Raw genomic sequence first — 20575 nt, 5'->3', positions numbered from 1 at the left:
TTGATGCTGCTGTGATGAACACTATATTGTCGTCGTGCAATATGATTGTAGTTATCTACCCGTTTCCACTATTTAAAAAAACTACAGGTTGTTTTCTATGATAATATTGATTAACAGTTAAAAAAACAAAGTAAAACTAACAAAAAAACAACAACAACCGAATAAATAATTTCTTTGGTCGATGTCCCAGTGCGAATTCTGTAACAGACCTGTGTGGGTTGAAACAGTCTTTTTCTTCAATCTGATCCAGTGCAATTACAGACGGCTTACAGGAACCAAAATGGTTCTAATAGAATCCTTGGAGTATTGTCTTCTCCTGCATCTTAAAAGTGTCCTCCCGGACCAGCTAATCTGCCATTAGGGCGTCAGTTTACAGCTGTTTAATGGAGGCAACTCAATGTTGTTAATCGCTAATCATGTGTCAATCAAACACACGACATCTACAAATGTGATATTCGATGAATCAATTATACGAACATTCAAAAGGGTTAACGGTGGCACACTTTCCCAATAGCTCAGTTACAAAATCCATAACAATTTAGATCAGTCTGGATTGGTCGTCTGTTTACATCGACAATTAATCAAGATTTGTTGGCAGTCAATCACAATCCAGCCAAGAGTAATTGGTCACCGGGCCAAGACCTGAAGACTCGATCTGGATTGAAGCGATGGCAATCCGGAATTTAATAATTATCATGTCTGAAAAGAAATTCAGCCAATAAGTACACTCAAAAGTAGTTAATCACGAAGCCAAGTATAGAAGAATCAATCTGGATTAGATCCCATGTAATGTGGATTTTTTTTTGGACTGTCACGTTTGAAAAGAGACGTACTCAATGAGTAAATTCAATAAAAATATGTTGTTTCCATCAGTATGGAATGCTAGGTAGTAACTCAATTCCTTCCTAGTCATAACAATCAATCCTTGAATCCATCTGTATCAGTTGCTGTTTAATCAGGATTCAATTGGATTTGATCACCACACTTTTGGGACTGGTTTGAGAATTGGCTGCATCAGTGGCCATTGAATCTATCCATTCAACCCAATCTGTCTTGACTGGTTACCATTTATTCTGGAATTTGGTCGATCTCTTTTGTCAAATAACCATGGGAGACATTCTACTTCAAGTGGATTTTGATAAAATGTATTAACAGTAAATCTTAATGGATACAGTACATGTTTCCAGGGATTGTCTGGACGTCGTCGCCGACAACACAGTTCACATACAATGTGTACAAGATGTATCTGCTCGGAATTCACATTCAAAGTCCATGGAGAAAAAAACTCCCTTATAACACGCGCTTTTGTCTTTTCAAAGAGTGAGACCGTAGAATTAAGGCCTCAGTGCGAAAGTACATCATTTCAAGGAAATCTGCCGAGTACAGTGGCACCTTGACTTAAGGCAGTTACTCAATTTACTTGATTTTAGATGTAATGTGAGAAGTAGGTGCCAACTTCGGAAATTGTACAATCCAAAAATCAACAACGAACTGGAATTATTTCATGTCAGGTAAAACTTTAGCGATGTAGCTGTTTTGTTGTGCAGCCATGTTATGTAGCTTTAGCAGTTAGCTAGGAGCAGTACTTTGTACAAAGATGTTCAGATACCGCAATCGTAGTCATGGAATTAACTCTTACCTTGAGCTTTAATTTTTGGAACCACTCAAACCAAATTTTTGTGTAGTCAGTCTTTGAAGGAACACAATTAGGGTGCTTTAGGCTTTTTGACATGTTTGTGTGTTAAAAAGTCTCTGATGGGTTAAATTTATTACAAAGATCCAATCGTATGGTTGTGGTTTTCCCCACGTATGAAACATGGTGATATGAGGGAAAAGCCCTCAAAATGGCATTTTTTTGTCCGTGTGAAGAATGATCACAACAAAGTGAAAAATCCTTTAGAAGATTTTCTGTCGGTTCAGCCATCATCCTTGGAGGGTTTTCCCTCTGTGTTCTGGTCTCGGTATGAAGGCAGTTTTTCGTCCGTCAGATTTGGACTCATCTCCTCGCTATCTAGTGTTTGCAGGAAATTAAACAGTAACAAAGCAGTTTTGGTTTGCAGTTTTTGATCGGTGAGTCTGCGTTACCTCCTTCCAGATCTTCGGGTGCATCGCCGTTGTTGCTAAGGGAGGTGATGGTGGAGACTATCTGCTTGGGTTCCTCGTTGTCCACGATTCTCAACCGGGCACTCTCAAAGACAGACTTGATGACTATGGAGTCCTCGTAGATCTGTGTTTTTATACACAAATTTATGCGCAAACATAAACAACCAAGCTTTGAAATGGTCGTCAAATCATGTCAAGTCAAGTCATGTTTATTTGTATACCCCTTTATCACAAGAGGTCTTAAAGGACTGCACAGACCACAGACTGTTACAGCCTACAGACTATTACTGTATTACACCATCCCCTGATCTAAAACCTACATAAGGGCAAGGAACAACTTAAAACCTAGAATGAGGAAAAGTAAGAAACCTTGAGAACAGACTGCACATGAGGTAATCCCCCAGGCTGCAATGGGTGATTCAGTACACATGTATAGGTCATTTTTAAGCTATAGAATGTAAGTGTGATTTAAACCTATACTTAAATTATCATCAAAACCTTACTATTTGGGAGCGCTCAGAAATTTAATTGCAGCCTGACATTTTATCAAAACTGGCTCTGATAACACTTCTCAGTAGGATAGATCTGTTGCTGGTGGGGTGCAATATTACGCTTCTGGGCTGGAATATTGGGGCCGTTTTGGTCTCCATGAGTAAGCGGCTGTTGTGTCACTTGATGGTGGTCGCATCAGGTTAGCACTGCTCGTTCTATGCGTTTATACTGTCATTGGCGTCGGTTTTAAGAGTATTGTTAATTATTAATTTTACAATTCTAACCATTTTAACATAGTTAGAAGTAAAGCAACCGAGTCCTGCCATGGCCGGGCATTATACCGGCGGGCGGAGACGTAACTGCGTGAGATTCTTGCTCAAAGATGTTGTGGCAATTTCGGAGGGAATGTCAAGGACAGATTTTATTAACAAGTTTGTTGAAAAGATTCTGAAGTTTAAAAAGGAGGAGGTACATGCTGTCATAAAAATGACTTCTGGCAAAGGCTTTGATGTGAGTTTTGAAACGGCAGCTCTTTATCAAGAGTTTTGGAATCGCTTTGAGGGAGTGAGGTCCCAGTTTTCAGGATTTACAGTGGAGAAGCTGACTGATAATACTAACAAGATTGTCGTTGTTAGAATGTTTAGTGAAATGATCAGTGCTGATGACGTCTGTTATTGGTTGAGTAGATACTGCTCAGTAAAAGGCCAGGCTATGAAGGTGAGGTGTGAGAAAGGCTATTGGAATGGTGCCTGGAGGGTACCAGTCCAACTACGGCAAGATCCTCAGGGCTTTCAGGGACTGAAACAAATTCCGTCGACTATATTCCTGGGGGAAAACCGTGGCTTTATCCACTATCAAGGGCAACCGAAACTCTGTCGCAAATGTGGTGAGCATGGGCATCTGGCTGAGGTATGTGATCGAATTTTTTGTGGAAAGTGCAGAACAATTGGACATTCCTTTGAGGAATGTAGCAATAGCAGAAAATGCAATCTCTGTGGAGAAACGAATCACCTCTTTAGAAACTGCCCGAATTCGTTTGCTAACAAATTGAAAGCTAGGAAGGCAGTTAACAAAGACAACAAAGACAATGAAATGATGTCAGACAACATAGATAATGAAATGAATAAATGTCACAAAGACAATGAAGTGAATAAAGATAACAAAGATAATGAAATTAATAAAGTCATGGAAATACAAAATGAAAATGAACAAGAAATTAATGAAGTTATAGAAATACCCAATGAAGATGAACAGGAAATGAATAAAGTTATCGAAATACCCAATGAAATTGATCAAGGAATGCACAAAGAAATTGGACAAGACAAACAAATTGAAAAAACAGATGTACCTACCAAAACCCCTGGAGCAGAGACCAGAGAATCAAAATTGAAACAGGAAGAACCTGGAAATTCTAATTCGATTTCTCATAAAATACCTGAATTTGGACATGACAAACGAATAGAAAAAGCAACTGCCACTCCGAAAACACATATTAATCAGGAAGGGCCTGGAAGAGAGTTCAAATTAGCAAATTTGTTTGCTACGCCATTGCCGGGATTTGGAGAAGACAAACAAATCGAAAAGGCGAATGACTCTCCAAAAACCCATACGGGCACTGGAAAGAGGAGTAAAAGTAAGACAAAATTGGGAGTGGTGAAAAAACCAGAAACAAAGATAAGAGATTTAGAAGAAAGCCGATTGCCGGTGAATAAGCCCACAAGGGAACTGTATGAAGTTGAGACGGAGGAAGTCGGGGAGGGAAAAAACCTGACCCTTAGTGGGCAAGGAAGTAAGAGACCCCTTGATAGGTCCTCTGGCTCACCCCCTAACCCAGAAAAAAGGGGAAGACCTGGAACCACAGACAGAGAGTCAGAGGGTCCCAGAGTTTTCCCCGGTGAGTCTCAAAATGAGGTACTACTCTTAAGTGATGTGTCTGACACAGGTGACACTCTCGATGATCTCGATGATCACCAAAGAATGGACTCAGATCCCCCAGTTTTGTCTAACTAGTTTAAATACTTTTACAACAATTATGAACATTACATTCTCTACTATCAATGTGAGAAGTGTGAGATCAAAGGTTAAGGCTCACAGTGTTTTATCGTTCTTAAAAACTATCAGAACGGATGTGTTTTTACTACAGGAATGCTGCATCCCCTTTCTAAAAAATTATAAACAGTGGGAAGAGATTTGGCCATATCCGTCATTATGGAGTGGCTCGAATGAAAACCGTAACGATGGGGTAGCCATTATAATAAACAACCCTCAACTCATCATAAAGGGGAGTACTGTGATGAGAGACGGACGCGCAATCTTAGCAAGACTTTCTTATATAGGGAATGATTTTAACCTCATTAACATATACGGCCATGCCGACAGACAACTCAGGTACGAACTTTTAGAGGACATCCAGTCGCATATGCTAGGCCATCAACCACTAATCGTGGGAGAAGATTTTAATTGCATCTTAAGTAGGAAGGATAGAAAGAGGAATGATGAGGAGTTTAAAGTAGATAAAACATCAACTTTATTACAAGACATGTGCCGGACATTTAAACTGGTGGACTGTTTCAAATCCATACATCCAGGAGAGGAGGGCTTCACCTGGTTCAGTAGTGACAATGCCAGAGCCTCTCGAATAGACTACATATTTACGAGGGGTTTAGCACAGAGTGATGCAAGATTAATTCCAGTTTTTTTTTCGGATCACTTGCTACTGTCCTGCTCTTTCTCATTTCCTTCAGGTATGACTGTTGGGAAGGGTTTGTGGAAGTTAAACTGCTCCCTGCTGGAGGATGAGGCTCTAGCCGCACAATACAGGGAGCTGTACAAAGACTGGCAGACCCTTCAAGACTCGTATGATTCACGAGCACAATGGTGGGAAATGACAAAGAAACGAACACAGACCTTTTTTAAAAATGCAGGGAAAAACAAGAAACTCAAAGAGATGAAACGCATGTCGGGACTACAAAGAAGACTCCAACGCTATTTCATCCTAACAGAAAAGGGGATGGACTTTAATGATGAAATCAAAGAGACCAAACAAGAACTAAACGCTTTGGCGGAAATAAAGAGCAAAGGCATCATAATAAGAAGCAGAGAAAGAGAAATAGAAGAAGGGGAAAAATGTACACGCTACTTTTTAAAAAAAATTATGGGCAAAAATGAGGGGATTTTTAAACTTCAAAACGAAAACGGGCAAATAACAAAGGAAAGTAGTGAAATAACCAGATTGGTCGAAGACTACTACAAAAAATTATTTGAAAAGAAAGAAACATATGAGAATGAAATGGGGCATGTATTAGATCATATTTCAAGATCAGTGCGTCAAGACCCCTTTTTAACATCGGACTTTACCCAAGACCAACTGAATGATTGCATAAAGACTATGAAAAAAGGCAAATCACCCGGGGAGGACGGACTCAACCTCGAATTTTACCGGACTTTTTGGGATATTTTAGCACCAGATCTGTTAACTGTTTTTAACGAATTTTCCAGTCGAGACCATATGCCAGACAGTTTCAGAATCGGGATAGTTACTCTATTGCACAAAAAAGGAGACAAAATTGACTTAAAAAACTGGCGACCCATAACGCTTTTAAACGTGGACTGTAAAATTTTCAGCAAGCTTCTAGCAACACGAATGTCTGTTGTCTTGGGAGACTTGGTTGATCCAGACCAAACCTGTGCCATTGTGGGAAGGAAGATCAGCGACAGTCTCATGCTGATCCGTGACACCATTTGTTATGCAAGAGACAGAAACATGCGACTAGCGGTCCTAAACCTAGACTTTGAAAAAGCCTTTGATCGAGTCTCGCACCAATACCTCTTCAGGGTATTGCAAAAATGTGGTTTTCCCCAAAAATACATCAATTGGGTAGGACTGCTATACCGAGACATCTACAGCAAATTCATGATTAACGGGAATTTGTCGGAAGCAATCGAGATCAACTGCGGTGTACGTCAAGGTTGCCCTATGTCTCCCCTTCTCTATGTTCTTTGCATTGAACCTTTGGCACAAATGTTAAGAAAAGATAGATTTGTCGAAGGCATCAATATCCCAGGAAGTGGGGGACAAATTACCAAGTGTGTTTTGTACATGGATGATTTTAATATTTTGTGTACTGACCGCGCATCTGTTGAAAGAGCCCTTGACTTGACTGACCTGTTTGGGAGGGCGTCTGGGTCAAGGCTAAATAGAGAAAAATCACAAGTGAAGTTTTATGGAATGTGGAAAGAGACAGAAAAGGCAGGACTCCCGCTGACGGTGTTAAAGACAGACCAGAAAATCCTAGGGATAAAATTCAATGCGGATGGAGGAGGCGAGACCAACTGGGATGACGTGACAAGGAAAGTTAAGCAAAAACTTGTTTTTTGGTCACTAAGAAAACTGACAATAGAGGGGAAGGTCCTAATCATCAAAGCGATCATCCTCCCAATGCTTTTGTCAATCAGTTTAATTTTTATGCCTAAAAGAAACGTGCTGTTACAACTGGACCGAGCCATCTTTCGCTTTGTCTGGGGCTCAAAGTGGGAAAGGATAAAAAGAGATACAATGAAAAAGAAAAAGGAAAAAGGGGGGAAAGGAGTGCCTGACCTCCAGCTTTTCCTGGGAAGCAAATATGTCTCTCTCCACTTCCAAAACGCTGTGGGCCCACCCAACAACCCGAAAAGTCAAGCAATGACCCGGTTTTGGATGGGCTCATATTTGCGGAAGCTAAAGCTTGTACCAAACAATCGTTTGATTCCAGTTTCATTTAACTTGCCACCAACACATCTCTTTATTCGGGATTTTTTGAAGAAGTTTGATTTGGAAACACAAGAATGTCACACTTTACAAAACCACAGGGCCCTTATTGCTATTGTGCAAGAGCGAGCTACAGTAAGCCCTGTGCGGGGGCTTGCGTTTGGCGAATCCACAACGGTTTGGAGCAACGTCAATCATCCTGCCCTCCCAAACAGACTACGAGACTTGTCATGGATGGTGGCTCATGAAGTTCTCCCAGTCAGAGCTGTAATGCACCACCGAGGAATGTCAGCGACTTCGACGTGCCCTCGACCTGGCTGTGGCGCCCAGGAGTCGGTGAGGCACCTTTTTTGTGAGTGCAGCGCTGCCAAGGTCTTGTGGACAATGGCCGAACAACTAGGAAAGTTCCCGGACTTGCCAGCAGGAGAGGTCCCTGATGCACAGTACGTGCTTTACGGGGTGAGTCGGTCGGGGAGGCATCGGAACGACTTTGCCAGGGACTGGCTCACTCTCGCCGCCATCAAGGACGCCATCTGGACCTCCAGAAACCTGCTGGTATGGAGGTGCAGGCAGATCCCCCCCGTGGCTGTGCTCCAAATGGCTGCAGATACCATACAATCTGCGAGCGGCGGGCCTAGGACGCAGCCATAAAGAAGACTCGTCTGTACCCACCCGGAGGGGGGAGCCGGAGCTACGCTGTGGGAGTCCCGGCAGCAACGGCCTGGGTTGTGGAACCCAGAAGGGAGAGGACCCACGCAGAAGGGAAAGGACCCACACAGAGGACTGGAAGAATGCTGCTTGGGAGGGTGGGATGGCAGAGCTATGCCCTTGCACAATAGTATTGCCTTTTACACGCTGGTTAACTACTGTTAAAAGAAAATAACTCTGAAATTGTTTAATTGATGTTGGAAATGTCAGGAAAAAATGTTAAAACGTCATATCGTCACGTCATACTGTCAAATATAAAAAAATTGTGAATATGCTTGATGGCTGTTTTGCTGATGTTGGTGTCAGTGGATTTGTTCAGACCGAAGACAATCGACTTTGGCCTGGACGGATCTATTGACAATAACAAAGATGTTATATAATGAAATTGTGAATATGTTTGATTTTCGAGAAGGTTTGTTCAAACCTCACTTTGTGTTTGCTGTTAAAAACGTAATATTGGAATATAATATTGTGAATGTGCTTAATTGCTGTTGAGATTGTCATGATTGTTTTCTGTTTTTAGTGTCAATAAATTTGTTCAAACCAAAAAAAAATGAGTAAGCGGTAAGGGTGGACGGATCGATCCAAATATCTATATTATCGATACTGAGCGAGTAAATTGTGAATGTGTTTAATTGCTGTTAAAAATGTTGATAAAAATTGTTCAAACCTCATATTGTTAGAATATGATAAAATGAAATTGTGAATGTGTTTAATTGCTGTTAAAAGTGTCAATAAAATTGTTCAAACCAAAAAAAAACGTATCTTAAATATCAAACAGAATATGCAAGATTTTTAGGAGATATTGATTAATCTTTTTGTTAAGTAACTCCAAGTTCAGTCCTTTAACACAGATAAACCTGAATGGAGACCTGAATGTGTGTTATTTGGCCACTGGATGTCGCTGTATTGTGGAATGCAATATAAAAAGAGTGCTATAAAGGAAAAAAAGAAAAACAAATAAGTACAGAGACTCACATCGAACAAACCCCACTGTTTTTCCTTTTCCTTGCCAGCCTTTCCCAAGGTTTATTTTTTTTGTGGCAGGATTGCAGGCAATTATGTCAACTCCCTTTGGGTGTAAAATAATGCACATTTTTTTTAACCACGTCCATTTTAATAAATACACATTTATATGTAACCTAATTTGTATATATATATATATATATATATATATATATATATATATATATATATATATATATATATATATATATATATATATATATATATATATAAAGGGTTGGGTAGGGTTACTTTAACTTGATTACTTTCAATTACTTTTGGATTACTCCAATACCAAATATGCTAATAAGAGACAAAATAAACTAAATATGAATAAAATTATGACTCACAACACGTGGTAAGCTTTCTCTCCTGGCTTTGATCTCTTTGATCTCCGGCAAAACTAACATAAAATGCGACAGAAACAAAATGAAAATATAGCCAAACAGCTTGCCAACATCATTTTTGCCGTTCCATGTATTCCGTTACTCCCCAAGCCTGCACAAAATGTTGTAATTTTATTCATATTTAGTTTATTTTGTCTTCTATTAGCATATTTGGTATTGGAGTAATCCAAAAGTAATTGAAAGTAATCAAGTTAAAGTAATTCTACCCAACCCTGTATATATATATATATATATATATATATATATATATATATATATATATATATATATATATATATATATAATATATGTGATGGCAGCTGAGTGGTTAGCGCGTATGCGGCACAGTTCTGAGGTCATGAGATTGAACCTTCCTGAGTGGAGTTCGCATGTTCTCCCCATGCTTACGTGAGTTTTCTCCGGGCACTCCGGTTTCCTTTCACATTCCAAAAACATGCATCTCAGGTTAATTGGCCGTCCAAAGTGTCCCTAGGTGTGAATGAGCGAGTGACTTTTCTGTCTCTGTTTGCCCTGCGACTGGCTGGCAACCAGTTCAGGGTGTCCCCTGCTTACGGCCTGAAGATAGCTAGGATGGGCTCCAGCACCCCTGCGACCCTACTGACGAAAGTGCTGCGGATAATGGATGGATATACTGTATGTGTATTTTTTTAATTTTAAAAATACAATAGGGCGGGCTATGTTAATACACATTCTCTCTGCACCCAACCAGATTTTCAATGAGAGTCATAGATAAAAAGAAAAAAACAATAGGGTGATAATGGTCAGACGTTTTTTTTTGTTTACATTTGGAATTGAAAGTCATGAAATTGCACATGGGAGTATTAAAATTATTTTTGAAAGTCCCACCCTCTTTGAATGCAGCATTGGCGCCAGAGACAGGAAGCGCCCCTTTTCCACAATACTAAACTTTTTTTTAACCATTCAGGCAGTGACTGTTATTTTCGGGAGCTATTTCACAATGTGAGTATTACATGACATATATGTGAACTTAATGAAACTTTAAACATTGGGAATTAAATGACGACTTGAAATGTCGCTGCTAGCACACTAATGCTAATCGCGATTGCTAACAGGTTAGCATACATACAGGCTAATTATTTCTAAAACAATTTGATAGGACCTCCATAAAATACAAATTAATTACGTTGCGTACTTTACTATTGTAAGTATTTTAGTATCAGGAAATCCAGGTCCAGCTTTAATTGCCTTCATACTATATATCTTACTATGTAAAAGGGTGTTTACATCATATATTTGTCGAGGAAGACGCAAGTTTAATGTACCTGCGCCCTTTTTGCATGAATAAAACTAGCATGACCAGATCCTTATCATGGAAAAGGTGTCAATTTAAGGGGAGCGCTAAATACCATATTGGGAATAACATAACGAGTCTGTTTATTTGTAAAGGGAAATAATCTTATGTGGTCTATAGTCAGGTGCGGCTCATGTATGTACAAAATGATTTTTCCCGATAAAAATGTACTGGGTGGGGCCTATAATCAAGTGCGCCTTATAGTCCAAAAAGTATATACGGTATATATTTTTTTACATGGTTGGATTCACGAGACAAGGATGTAAAGAGGCCATGGTTGCGTACTTTCATTGAATTTGATGGCTGCAAGACAATGTCTTTGGTGAGTTACGCCAGCTTTATAGTTTTTCGGGTATCCTGTTTGGACTGATCGTGATGTTTCTCTGATGATTACACACACACACATATATATATATATATATATATATATATATATATATATATATATATATATATATTATCTCATTAGCCGCACCGCTTATCCTCATTAGGGTCACGGGGGTGCTGGAGCCCATCCCAGCAATCATCGGGCAGTGGGCAGGGGACACCCTGAACTGGTTGCCAGCCAATCGCAGGGCACACGGGGACAGACAACTCACTCGCTCATTCACACCTAGGGACAATTCACCTGAAATGCATGTTTTTGGAATGGAAACCGGAGTGCCCGGAGGAAACCGGAGTGCCCGGAGGAAACCCACGCAAGCACGGGGAGAACATACAAACTCCGCACAGGAAGTCTGGAGCTGGATTTGAACCCACGACAGGTTCCCATGACATGAACTGTGCCGCACAAGCGCTAACCACTGCGCCGCTGTGCTGATATATATATATATATATATATATATATATATATCTTGAATCCCAAGAGTTGAAACATTAAGGGGTTAACTATTGAGCACAATGGCCATTCTAGCATATAGCAATGATGTAAATAATTTTGGTTATTTATCCTAACATTCTTCTTATATTATTTTATCTTTTAAGCAATTATTACACATTTATCCTGGAGTACCAGGTCTAATCTCACTGTAGATAATCTTCATTAAATTGTTATCAATCACATTAAACAAAATTCTAATCTAATACGAATACATTTGTTTTTAATGCATTATTGACATTTTCACATTTCGCAAACCTGCAGCAAATTTTAATGCTTCACCTGAGATCCCTCAAGGTTATATGTCTGAGCGTTGTGACACAAAAGAAAAATGTCCTTCTCCAGGTCCCCCACACATCTGTATTTGTGGTTTCGCACCCGCTCCTGTCAAAACAAACAAATACAAATGATCTAAGTAAGCATCCAATGAATAAGATCCAGCAAATTTATGGATCCTCACCTTGATCCGTCGGAAGTCTACAGGCTTTCGGATCAACTCATAATACTCGGGAGCTTCCTTCCTTGAAGGCAGCTGGATAAAACCTTTGCTGATCTGGCGACCCAAACTGGGAGGACAGGATATGGAGTTAGTTTGTAGTTTTTCTTCACATTAAACCAAGTCAAACTATAACATGTTCTGCGGTTAAGGTACACATTCTATCCAAAAGTATAGAATAGTCTTTATTGTCATTGTTTACAATACAGTGTACATTGTTTACAATAAGATTAGACAAAGCACACCATGAAAAAAAGCAATAAATACGTAGACAATACAAATAAAATAAAAAATAATATTGGGACACGTGGGTAATATTTACAGCGTTGGTTGTTATAGACCGGGGGTCAGCAACCTTTTCAAATTTCCTTAAGATCCCTAAGATTGATAACTCGCACAACATTTTTTAATATGCAACAGAGCTGTCATTTTACAGTCCAAATATACAACATGGATATACATTATAATCGTATAACTCAGTGTTTTTCAATCCTTTTTGAAGCAAGGTACAGTTTTATTTATAAAAAGGTTCCGTGGCACACCGTCTGTCGAAAATGTTTGAAAATTAAGTTATGTCAAATATTTCACTGTTCTACCTCATAAGCAGATAATTAGTGTATAAAAAGAAAAAATACTCAAAATAAAAAGAATTATGTGCTTTATGTTTTTATTTTTTACAGTGCATTCTTAAACTGCTTTGTTAAACAAATTGTTATCAAATGTACTGTGCTACCTCAAGAGCAGATAATTAGTACATAAAAAGTATATAAAAATCTACTGCCACCTACTGATATGGATGACTATTACAGTTCCTCGTCTGAAGAGTGCAAAAATACTGAATAGTGGCCTGATTTTTGGGAAAGATACAATTCTAGCGGCACACTAGACAAGGTCTCACGGTACACTGGTGTGCCCCGGCACACTGGCTGAAAAACACTGGTATAACTGACCTATTTATATTACACTTTTCTTGTTCATCAATCAACTAAAAAATGAATGTGAACAACATGTGGAAAGGCCTGTAGTAATTCTGACTTCAACTTTTTACAACAAGAATTAACCAGAATCGACCATTCTTCATCAACTATAAACTACAATCAAAAAACAAGTAATATGGTCAGCAACTACAGCAATCCCTCAGTTATCGCGGTTAATGGGAACCAAAATGACCCGCGAAAAGTGAAAATCCGCCAAGTAGTGACGCCCCTTCAAAAATGCTATTTTTATTTTTTATTTTATTTTATTTCATTATTATTTTTTTTAGACCTGGTTAATGGGGACCAAAACCACCCGCTAAAAGTGAGAATCCGCGAAGTAGCGACGCCCCTTCAAAAATGCTTAAAAAAAAAAACAATCTTTTTTTTTTTTTTTTTAATTTTATCTTATTATTTTTTAGACCCGCGAAGCTCTGAACCCGCGAACGTGGAACCGCGAAGTAGCAAGGTCCCACTGTGATCAAAATGCACGAATGCATATATTTATTTAACAATAGAAACTTTAATTGATAATTATATCAAAGTAATATCTCCCTTTTTAGGCATTAAATTTAATCATTTGCATTGAAACATTCAATGCAATAGGTCAGAAGTGTTTTATAGAATGACGTGTAATTACTTGATAAATAAATCAGATTTTAAAAAAAGTATCCAGCCATTTGAAAAAAATTAAAATACACCAACACCATTATGATTAGCAGTACTTTTTCCAACATAAATGTTAGCATTATATTAAATGTTTGAATCATCAATTTAAAAGCCCTTATGCTTTTGCTTTTAATTTTCATGAAAATGTTTGCCGGAATTTGGGAACTATTATCGATTATAGAAAGGAGCTACAGCTTCTTTAGATTTCTGTAAACACCCAGGTGTTATTATTTTCATTGTGTATTTTTTCATCTAGGTGAGTGCAATCGTATTTTCTCAAACTGCGTGTCCATGACTTTTACTTTAAGTCGAATAACATCAGTATGGTATGTTTCCTCAACTGTTCTACGGTTGATAGATGGAAGTCAGCAAATACAAATTTGGGAGTGGCGCTCAGCTTTGGCGAGATAGAGTCGACATATCTAAAAATGCGTGTCATTTTTTTGGACTACGCGGCTCATTTTTTCATGCACGTCTCTCAACTTTGTCTGGATTCAATTCGATGGTGGGCCTCATCTGGCCTATGGGCGGTAGTTGCCCACCCCTGATGTAGACTGATCTAAAATCAGAAAAGAGTATGTTACATTTAAACATTGTGTCCTCACCCATCCTTGTAGTTGACAACCATGTCTACCAGTGTGCTCAGTTGGCGGGTGAGCTCGGGCGGATTAGGGGGGAGCTTCTCGGCAGGCGGTCGCCCTCGTTTCCGTTTGACCTTTTCAGTGCTGCTGTCCTGCGCCACCGCTGCCGCTGCCACTGGGGTCTCCTTGTCGCAGCGTTCGTCGTATTTGCGCTTCTTTGGATCGTCGCTGTCCTCCTCCATCTTCCCGCCAGATTCCGGCTGCGGTTTAGGAAGGACTTAAAATTTGTTGCTTTAGTCCAAAACTACACATGTTTGCGACTACTGAAGAATAAATTCATACCTGTTAACTTCAGCCAACTACTCCCCTTATTAATGATTGCAATTCCCCTTATTAGGCGATGATAAACCTTACAAAAGCAAAGTGGCTCCTATTTGCTAACAGCAAGACAATGTAGAATACTGCAACAATATTGGCAATCTATAAAGAAGTTGTTGTCTGCTTCTAATGACTGAGACGATCCAGATTTGAGCAAAAATGAACAATACAAGATCGGTCAAACATTAAAGTTAAAACAAATAATTTACAAACATTGTTATATGGCGTACATAATTCTAAATAGATAAAGCAATTAAGATATGGGGGAAATTGTCATGATTTGTCAATTGCCCTCACCTGCGCTCACTCTTTCAGCCCCAGCTGCCACTCGTTCCCTAACTAGTCCTCCTCCTATTTAAGCATTCTCGTTCACTCCTGCTCAGTCCATCAGCGAGCCTCCGCACATGCAACGCAAACATTTTTGACTCTGGCTCCTGTTCTGTTCCCAACCTGTTTCTGTATCCTGCTCGATTTTGTCCCGTTTCCTGTATCGATCCCCTGTTCCTGGCTTCTCGATCGTCTCCAGTTACCCGACTCGTTCCGATCTCCGACCACGCTCCGTCTCCCTTCCCGGCTTCCCGACCACGCTCCGATCTCTGACCACGCTCCGTCTAACGTCCCGGCTACCCGACTTGATCCGATCTCCGACCACGCACCGTTTTGCTGTCCCAGCTGCCCGACTTGCTCCCGATCCCCGACCACACTTCGTTCGCGAAGGATTTCCTGCTCCTCCCGTCCAGCGAGCACCAGTTCGCTGTTTTTTCGTCTCGCCTTGACTTCCCCGATCCCTCAATAAAGCATTGTGTTAAATGTTACGCATTTGGGTCCACTGCTTGTCCCGGGTCTTGACAGTACTGACTGACCAGAAATGGACCCAGCTAACGCTCACACAAGCGCTGACCGGGGAGTTTCGGAAGCTCCCTCTGCCCTGTAGCGTTTACAAGGGACTGAGGGGGAGGTTCGCTGGATGTCGGGTGACATCGCCCCCCTTCTGCAACAAGTCCAAGAGCAACAACAGCTGGTTCAGCATCAGCATGAGCAAATGGCTATGCTCATGGAGCTCCTTTCACGTCAGCTGCTGTACTGTCGCCTTCCCTGCCCATCCAGCCCACGGACTCGTCCGCCATGGGTTTTGCTGAGCCTTGAGTTGGCTCTCCAGAGCAGTGTTTTTAAACCTGTGTGCCGTGGCACACTAGTGTGCCATGAGACCTTGTCTAGTGTGCCGCTGGAATTTGCCCAATTTTATCTTTCCAGAAAATCGGGCATTATTGAGTATTTTTTGCTATCTTCAGACGAGAAACTGTAATTGTCATTCATATAATTATGTGGCAGTAGATTTTTATATACTTTTTATATACTAATTATCTGCTTGTCCCGTCCGGTCTGGGCCCACTCCTTCACTGCCGGATCTGTCCAAGGATCCCGACTGCTTCCTCCAGGTTCAGGAGGTCTTCAGCAAGGCCAAGGCCACCTCTCTTCCTGGGCACGAGCTCGTGCCACCCCGCTTCGGGCTGTCAGCACGTACTGCGTCGGAGCCAACCGCCGGAGGACCCCTGCCCCTGTCTACCGGGGAGGCCAGAGGGCTTTGTTGTCCACCAAGGACCTCCCCCCCCGGGTGGAATCTTGCAAATTGGCTCCCCGGTGCCTAGGGCCATTCACTGTGAAGCGGGCACTCAGTCCGTCAGCATTTTGGCTTCACCTGCCCAGCGCCATGAGGGTCTATCCGACGTCCACATCTCCCGCGTCAAGCCGGTCCGCCGGTGTCTGTTGTCGCTGGATGCGCCTCCACCTCCAGCTCCAGCTCCTCGTCTGCTGGACGGGGGCCCCGTCTACCCTGTGCGAGATTCATATTTCCCGAGATTCATATTTGGTGAATTGGGAGGGTTACGGTCCAGATGAGAGGTGCCGGGTCCCCACCAGGCAGATTTTGGACTGTACCCTCATCAGGGATTTCCACCAGCGACACCCCGACATCCTACTTTCCGCCGGGGCTGTCCGAGGGGCGCCTGCCCGTCCATTCAGCCTCCGCCTGGTCCAGCTCCTGCAACGCCTCTGGATACTGATACTGTGCTGCCATCCTCCGGGGCATCGGTCCGATCTGAGGAGTACTAAATTTTTTGTCTTTTCTTTTGGGACTTCTGGAGCCGTCCCTCCAGGGGGGGTTCCTTCATGATTTGTCAATTGCCCTCACCTGCGCTCACCCTTTCAGCCCCAGTTGCCACTCGTTCCCTAATTAGTCCTCCTCCTATTTAAGCACGTCATTCTCATTCATTCCTGGTCAGTCCGTCACGCTTCGTTTGCAAGGGCTTCCCGCTCCTCCTGCCCAGCGAGCACCAGATCGTGGTCTTTTTCCTCTCGCCATGACTTCCCCGATCCCTCAATAAAGCATTGTGTTGAACGTTACTCCCTAGCATTCCTTCCACCCCATTTCTACTACCTAATGTGTTCTGCCCCAAACATCTTTTCTAAAAGTAAGGTGAAAGCGGATAGGCACAGTGAAAAATGAAGTGTATGGACTTTTAGAGCGCAGTTGGGCATGGTTAAAACATACTTACTAGAGAAACTATAAAATTTAAACCTTTTTAAGAACACCTCAAACAATGCACACCAACTAAAAAGTAAAACATTGTAAAATTTCATAACTTTGCATTTTTAAAAAGCGACACTTTTTGGGAAAATTGTGCACCAAAAATATTTAAAACACTAAACTAAATAGTAATTATCTCATTACTGGCTAGAATTTAAAAGACGTATCCGTAAAAAATGTTCTGACTGAAAAAATGCTTTTCACTTTAAATACCTGTTTTTAAATAAAGTATTTTTTTAAAGAGATTTTAATTAGTAGGTCCAAAATAATTTAGTGGGATTTTTTTTTTCCTTTCATGGATACATTGATTATCCTGTAATTGATAAAATGCACAACAAGAATTCAGGTAGGAATTCTTTTTTACACAGACTGCTGTAGAATCATTTGTAATATATCAGGAGTTTCTGTGTATCTGTATGATTTAGCATTTTTTACATGAATGTGAAGTAAATTTAGAATTATTGCAAGATTTTGGGAGAATAAAAAACTATTATATATTTATTTATGAACATGCGCCATATTTTGTTTAGCCCAACGTCCCCCCTAATCATTTTCTTTAAAAATACTTTTCACTATTCAACCTTGCTATCGCTCATCATCCAGTTTATGCTGCCGTTGCTGCTTTTGATATATTTTTTTTTACCCTGTTGATAAATTTTGAAGGCATTAGGGACACAAGCGTGCATGCAAACTGGAGGAGAGAATACCAGACAGAATACTGATGATGGCGTTACACTGAAACTCAAAGGACGGAGGGAAAATCTCTTTCGGAAATCAGTGAGTTAGGCGTGTTGGCATTCAATATAATATTCAAAGTTGTACTTATGTATTTTTTCCTCATCTCACTCCCCCGTGTATCCGTCTAGCCCCCTCCAACCCCGGGTGGGAACATATTGAGTCTTCCAAATCAACGGCTGCACATGCTAAACAACGCGGATCGTCAAGGACAAGGCTGTTGGCATGCTAAGATGTTGGTAAACAAACTAAACACACACAAGCAGATCACTCTGTGGTGAGACGATGCAGGGGGGAGGTTGTTTGGAAGTGGTGGAAGAGGTGCTATGGGTGGTGGGAGGTTAGAGAGACTTGGCAAGAGGGGGGCTTGTCTGCAGCATCACCCCAGAGGAATGAAGGCGTAATTCCCCCGGCAGCCGTCCAAATTCCTACAACACCAATCCTCTCCTCTTCCTTGTCTAATCTGGCTGAGATTACACTCCCCCCTCCCTCTCTCACACGAGAAACGCTCCACTCTCACGCTGTCATCCGTCCGAGAATGTCGAGGGCTTTTACCTGAACGCGGTCTGCGGGATCCAGCGCGACGGCGGCAACGGCAGGGGAGAGAATTAGCAAGCCCGCATAGCAGCGAGCCGCTAGTCTCTTCATCAGCTGATTGCTCAACGAGAAGCAAAAAGGGGGAGCATAGAGAGGGGTGGAGGGGAAGCTCTATGTTTTCATATACAAATCAATGACAGAGGAGGGGGGAGTTGATGCGGACGCTCCCCGTCTGCATCGCTTTCCGACGTCTCAGCCGGGCCCGAGTACGTCTCTCTCTCCCACCACATGCTTTCAACATCCGGACTCCCTTACTTCCCTTTGTACCCCCTCTTCGTCCTCCCCTCCTCCCCTCGAATGTCCGCTTTTGACTTTGCATTCTATCCGAGCTTAGCTGGGAAGTGGCCCGACACACTCCCGGCCTGTAAACACGAGGACTCGTATTACAAGTGAGGAAAAAAGGTTGAAAATTGAGAATAGTCTACGGCGGGCGACATCTGGTTGCAGTTAAGGTATTAGTTGTATTTTTCCGTTCGGGAAAATAAAAACTAATAAGAAAAAAAATGATATAAGTCCTATTACGCTTCCCTGGAAGGACTTGGACTGAGCTGTGTACGACAAAAATATGTCTACGGGAAAAAAACAAATTAAAAACGTAGCAACCAAAATGTGTATTAACTGTGAGCGTTCAGATTGATAAACTCAAGGCTAGCGGCAACCGAACAAAATTTCAGACCACATTCTGCTTTCTACTTGATTCTAAATTGAATCGTTTACCAAAATCAAGAGGTAAGATTTGAAGCTGGTCAAGACTAAAATGTCAATCATTATGTTCGGGTCATACCAGCTTTCTACTTTAAGTTGGATAACATCAGGATGGTATGTTTCCTCAACTGTTGTTTCCGCTGCCTTTATATATATATATATATATATATATATATATAAATAATTGTTCTTTGTCTCTCCGCCTGTCTCTTAAAATGCTGCACAAGTCTCTTAAATGTGGTGTCCGTAACTTCACAAATACTCTACTTGTTGACGCCATCTTTTGGCTGAAATAAAAAAAAAATGCATGAAATTTCTGGTTTGTTTCAGGCTCGGTTCTGCAAATCAAGTTAATTGGTTGGGCTTGAGTGGAGTCGAGCTTCATTACCCGCAGGCCTGAGTAGGGTCGGCCTAAATTTTTAGGTTTGATCTTACTTCTACCAAGAACCTGGTAACTGTGACCATAAGATCCCACCCAACACCAGATGTATTTTGGACATTTATTTTGGTCTGGTCTGTTATAGACCCCTTTTGGTCCAAAAATAGATGGCACGGCAGCGTAGTGATTAGCGCGTCCGCCACACAGTTCTGAGGTCATGGAATCAAACCTTCCTATGTAGAGTTTGCATGTTCTCCCCATGCATGCGTGGGTTTCCTCCGGGCACTCCGGTTTCCTCCCACATTCCACAAACATGCATGTCAGATTAAATGTCCGGTCCAAATTGTCCCTAAGTGTGAATGAGCGAGTGAGTTGTCTGTCTCTGTGTGCCCTGCGACTGGCTGGCAACCAGTTCAGGGTGTCCACTGCCCGAGGACAGCTAATATGGGTTCAAGCACGGCAACCAGTTCAGGGTGTCCACTGCCCGAGGACAGCTAATATGGGCTCAAGCACCCCCGCAACCCTACTGATGATAAGCGGTGCAGATAATGGATGGATCGATAGTTACATGTCATAAAACATTATTTCATGCTTTTGATAATCGATTCTTTGATTACTTTACTTTATAATTGGGCTGATGTACAAAGGCTCCTCAATTCTCTTAATCTTTCGTAATATTCCAATCATTTGTGTACAATTCAAAAAGGTGGTAGTTATTTGTCTGGATTAGACTTGAAAGCGAAACGCAGTTAATTGGATCGGCTTTTCTTTGTCCTTCCATTGTCTGTTGAATGAGCATTCAAGGCAGGTTGTGTCGAAACTG

At 41.3% G+C, this 20575-nt stretch overlaps 2 protein-coding genes across 4 annotated transcripts in view; one reads left to right on the top strand and one right to left on the bottom strand.

The window, feature by feature from the left end:
• Positions 1-1117: 1117 nt before the first annotated feature.
• Positions 1118-18932, bottom strand: LOC148350775 (SWI/SNF-related matrix-associated actin-dependent regulator of chromatin subfamily A member 2). The gene is made up of 6 exons (XM_088320140.1): positions 18627-18932; positions 14396-14631; positions 12112-12217; positions 11934-12035; positions 2086-2227; positions 1118-2011 (listed from the first exon to the last, which is right to left on the bottom strand). Exons 1-6 carry the CDS (start codon positions 18717-18719, stop codon positions 1917-1919), a joined length of 774 nt encoding a protein of 257 aa, XP_088176266.1. The 5' UTR covers positions 18720-18932; the 3' UTR covers positions 1118-1916.
• The window catches only part of mzt2b (mitotic spindle organizing protein 2B), a 30967-nt gene continuing 20684 nt past the window's right edge, over positions 10293-20575 (top strand). For 2 of the 3 annotated variants that reach the window (XM_088320135.1, XM_088320133.1), the window contains exons 1-3: positions 10293-10422; positions 18000-18113; positions 18203-18310. In XM_088320135.1, the coding sequence (XP_088176261.1) occupies positions 10318-10422; positions 18000-18113; positions 18203-18310 (327 nt within the window). In that variant the 5' untranslated portion in view covers positions 10293-10317. The remainder of the gene's footprint in view (positions 10423-17999; positions 18114-18202; positions 18311-20575) is intronic. The other variant, XM_088320138.1, reaches the window with a different exon arrangement.

Source organism: Urocampus carinirostris, chromosome 16 (genome assembly GCF_059441175.1).
Source record: "Urocampus carinirostris isolate Australia breed hairy pipefish chromosome 16, RoL_Ucar_1.0, whole genome shotgun sequence".
Lineage (NCBI taxonomy): Eukaryota > Metazoa > Chordata > Actinopteri > Syngnathiformes > Syngnathidae > Urocampus > Urocampus carinirostris.
Note: the sequence above shows the minus strand (reverse complement) of the source record. Positions and strands in the feature narration are given on the sequence as shown.

Coding starts and splice junctions, on each gene's coding strand:
- LOC148350775 (XM_088320140.1), bottom strand. CDS start 18,719: ATGAAGAGACTAGCGGCTCGCTGCTATGCGGGCTTGCTAATTCTCTCC. Junction 12,218..14,395: donor GTTGTCAACTACAAGGATGG/GTGAGGACACAA, acceptor CTGTCCTCCCAG/TTTGGGTCGCCAGATCAGCA. Junction 12,036..12,111: donor TAGACTTCCGACGGATCAAG/GTGAGGATCCAT, acceptor TTGTTTTGACAG/GAGCGGGTGCGAAACCACAA.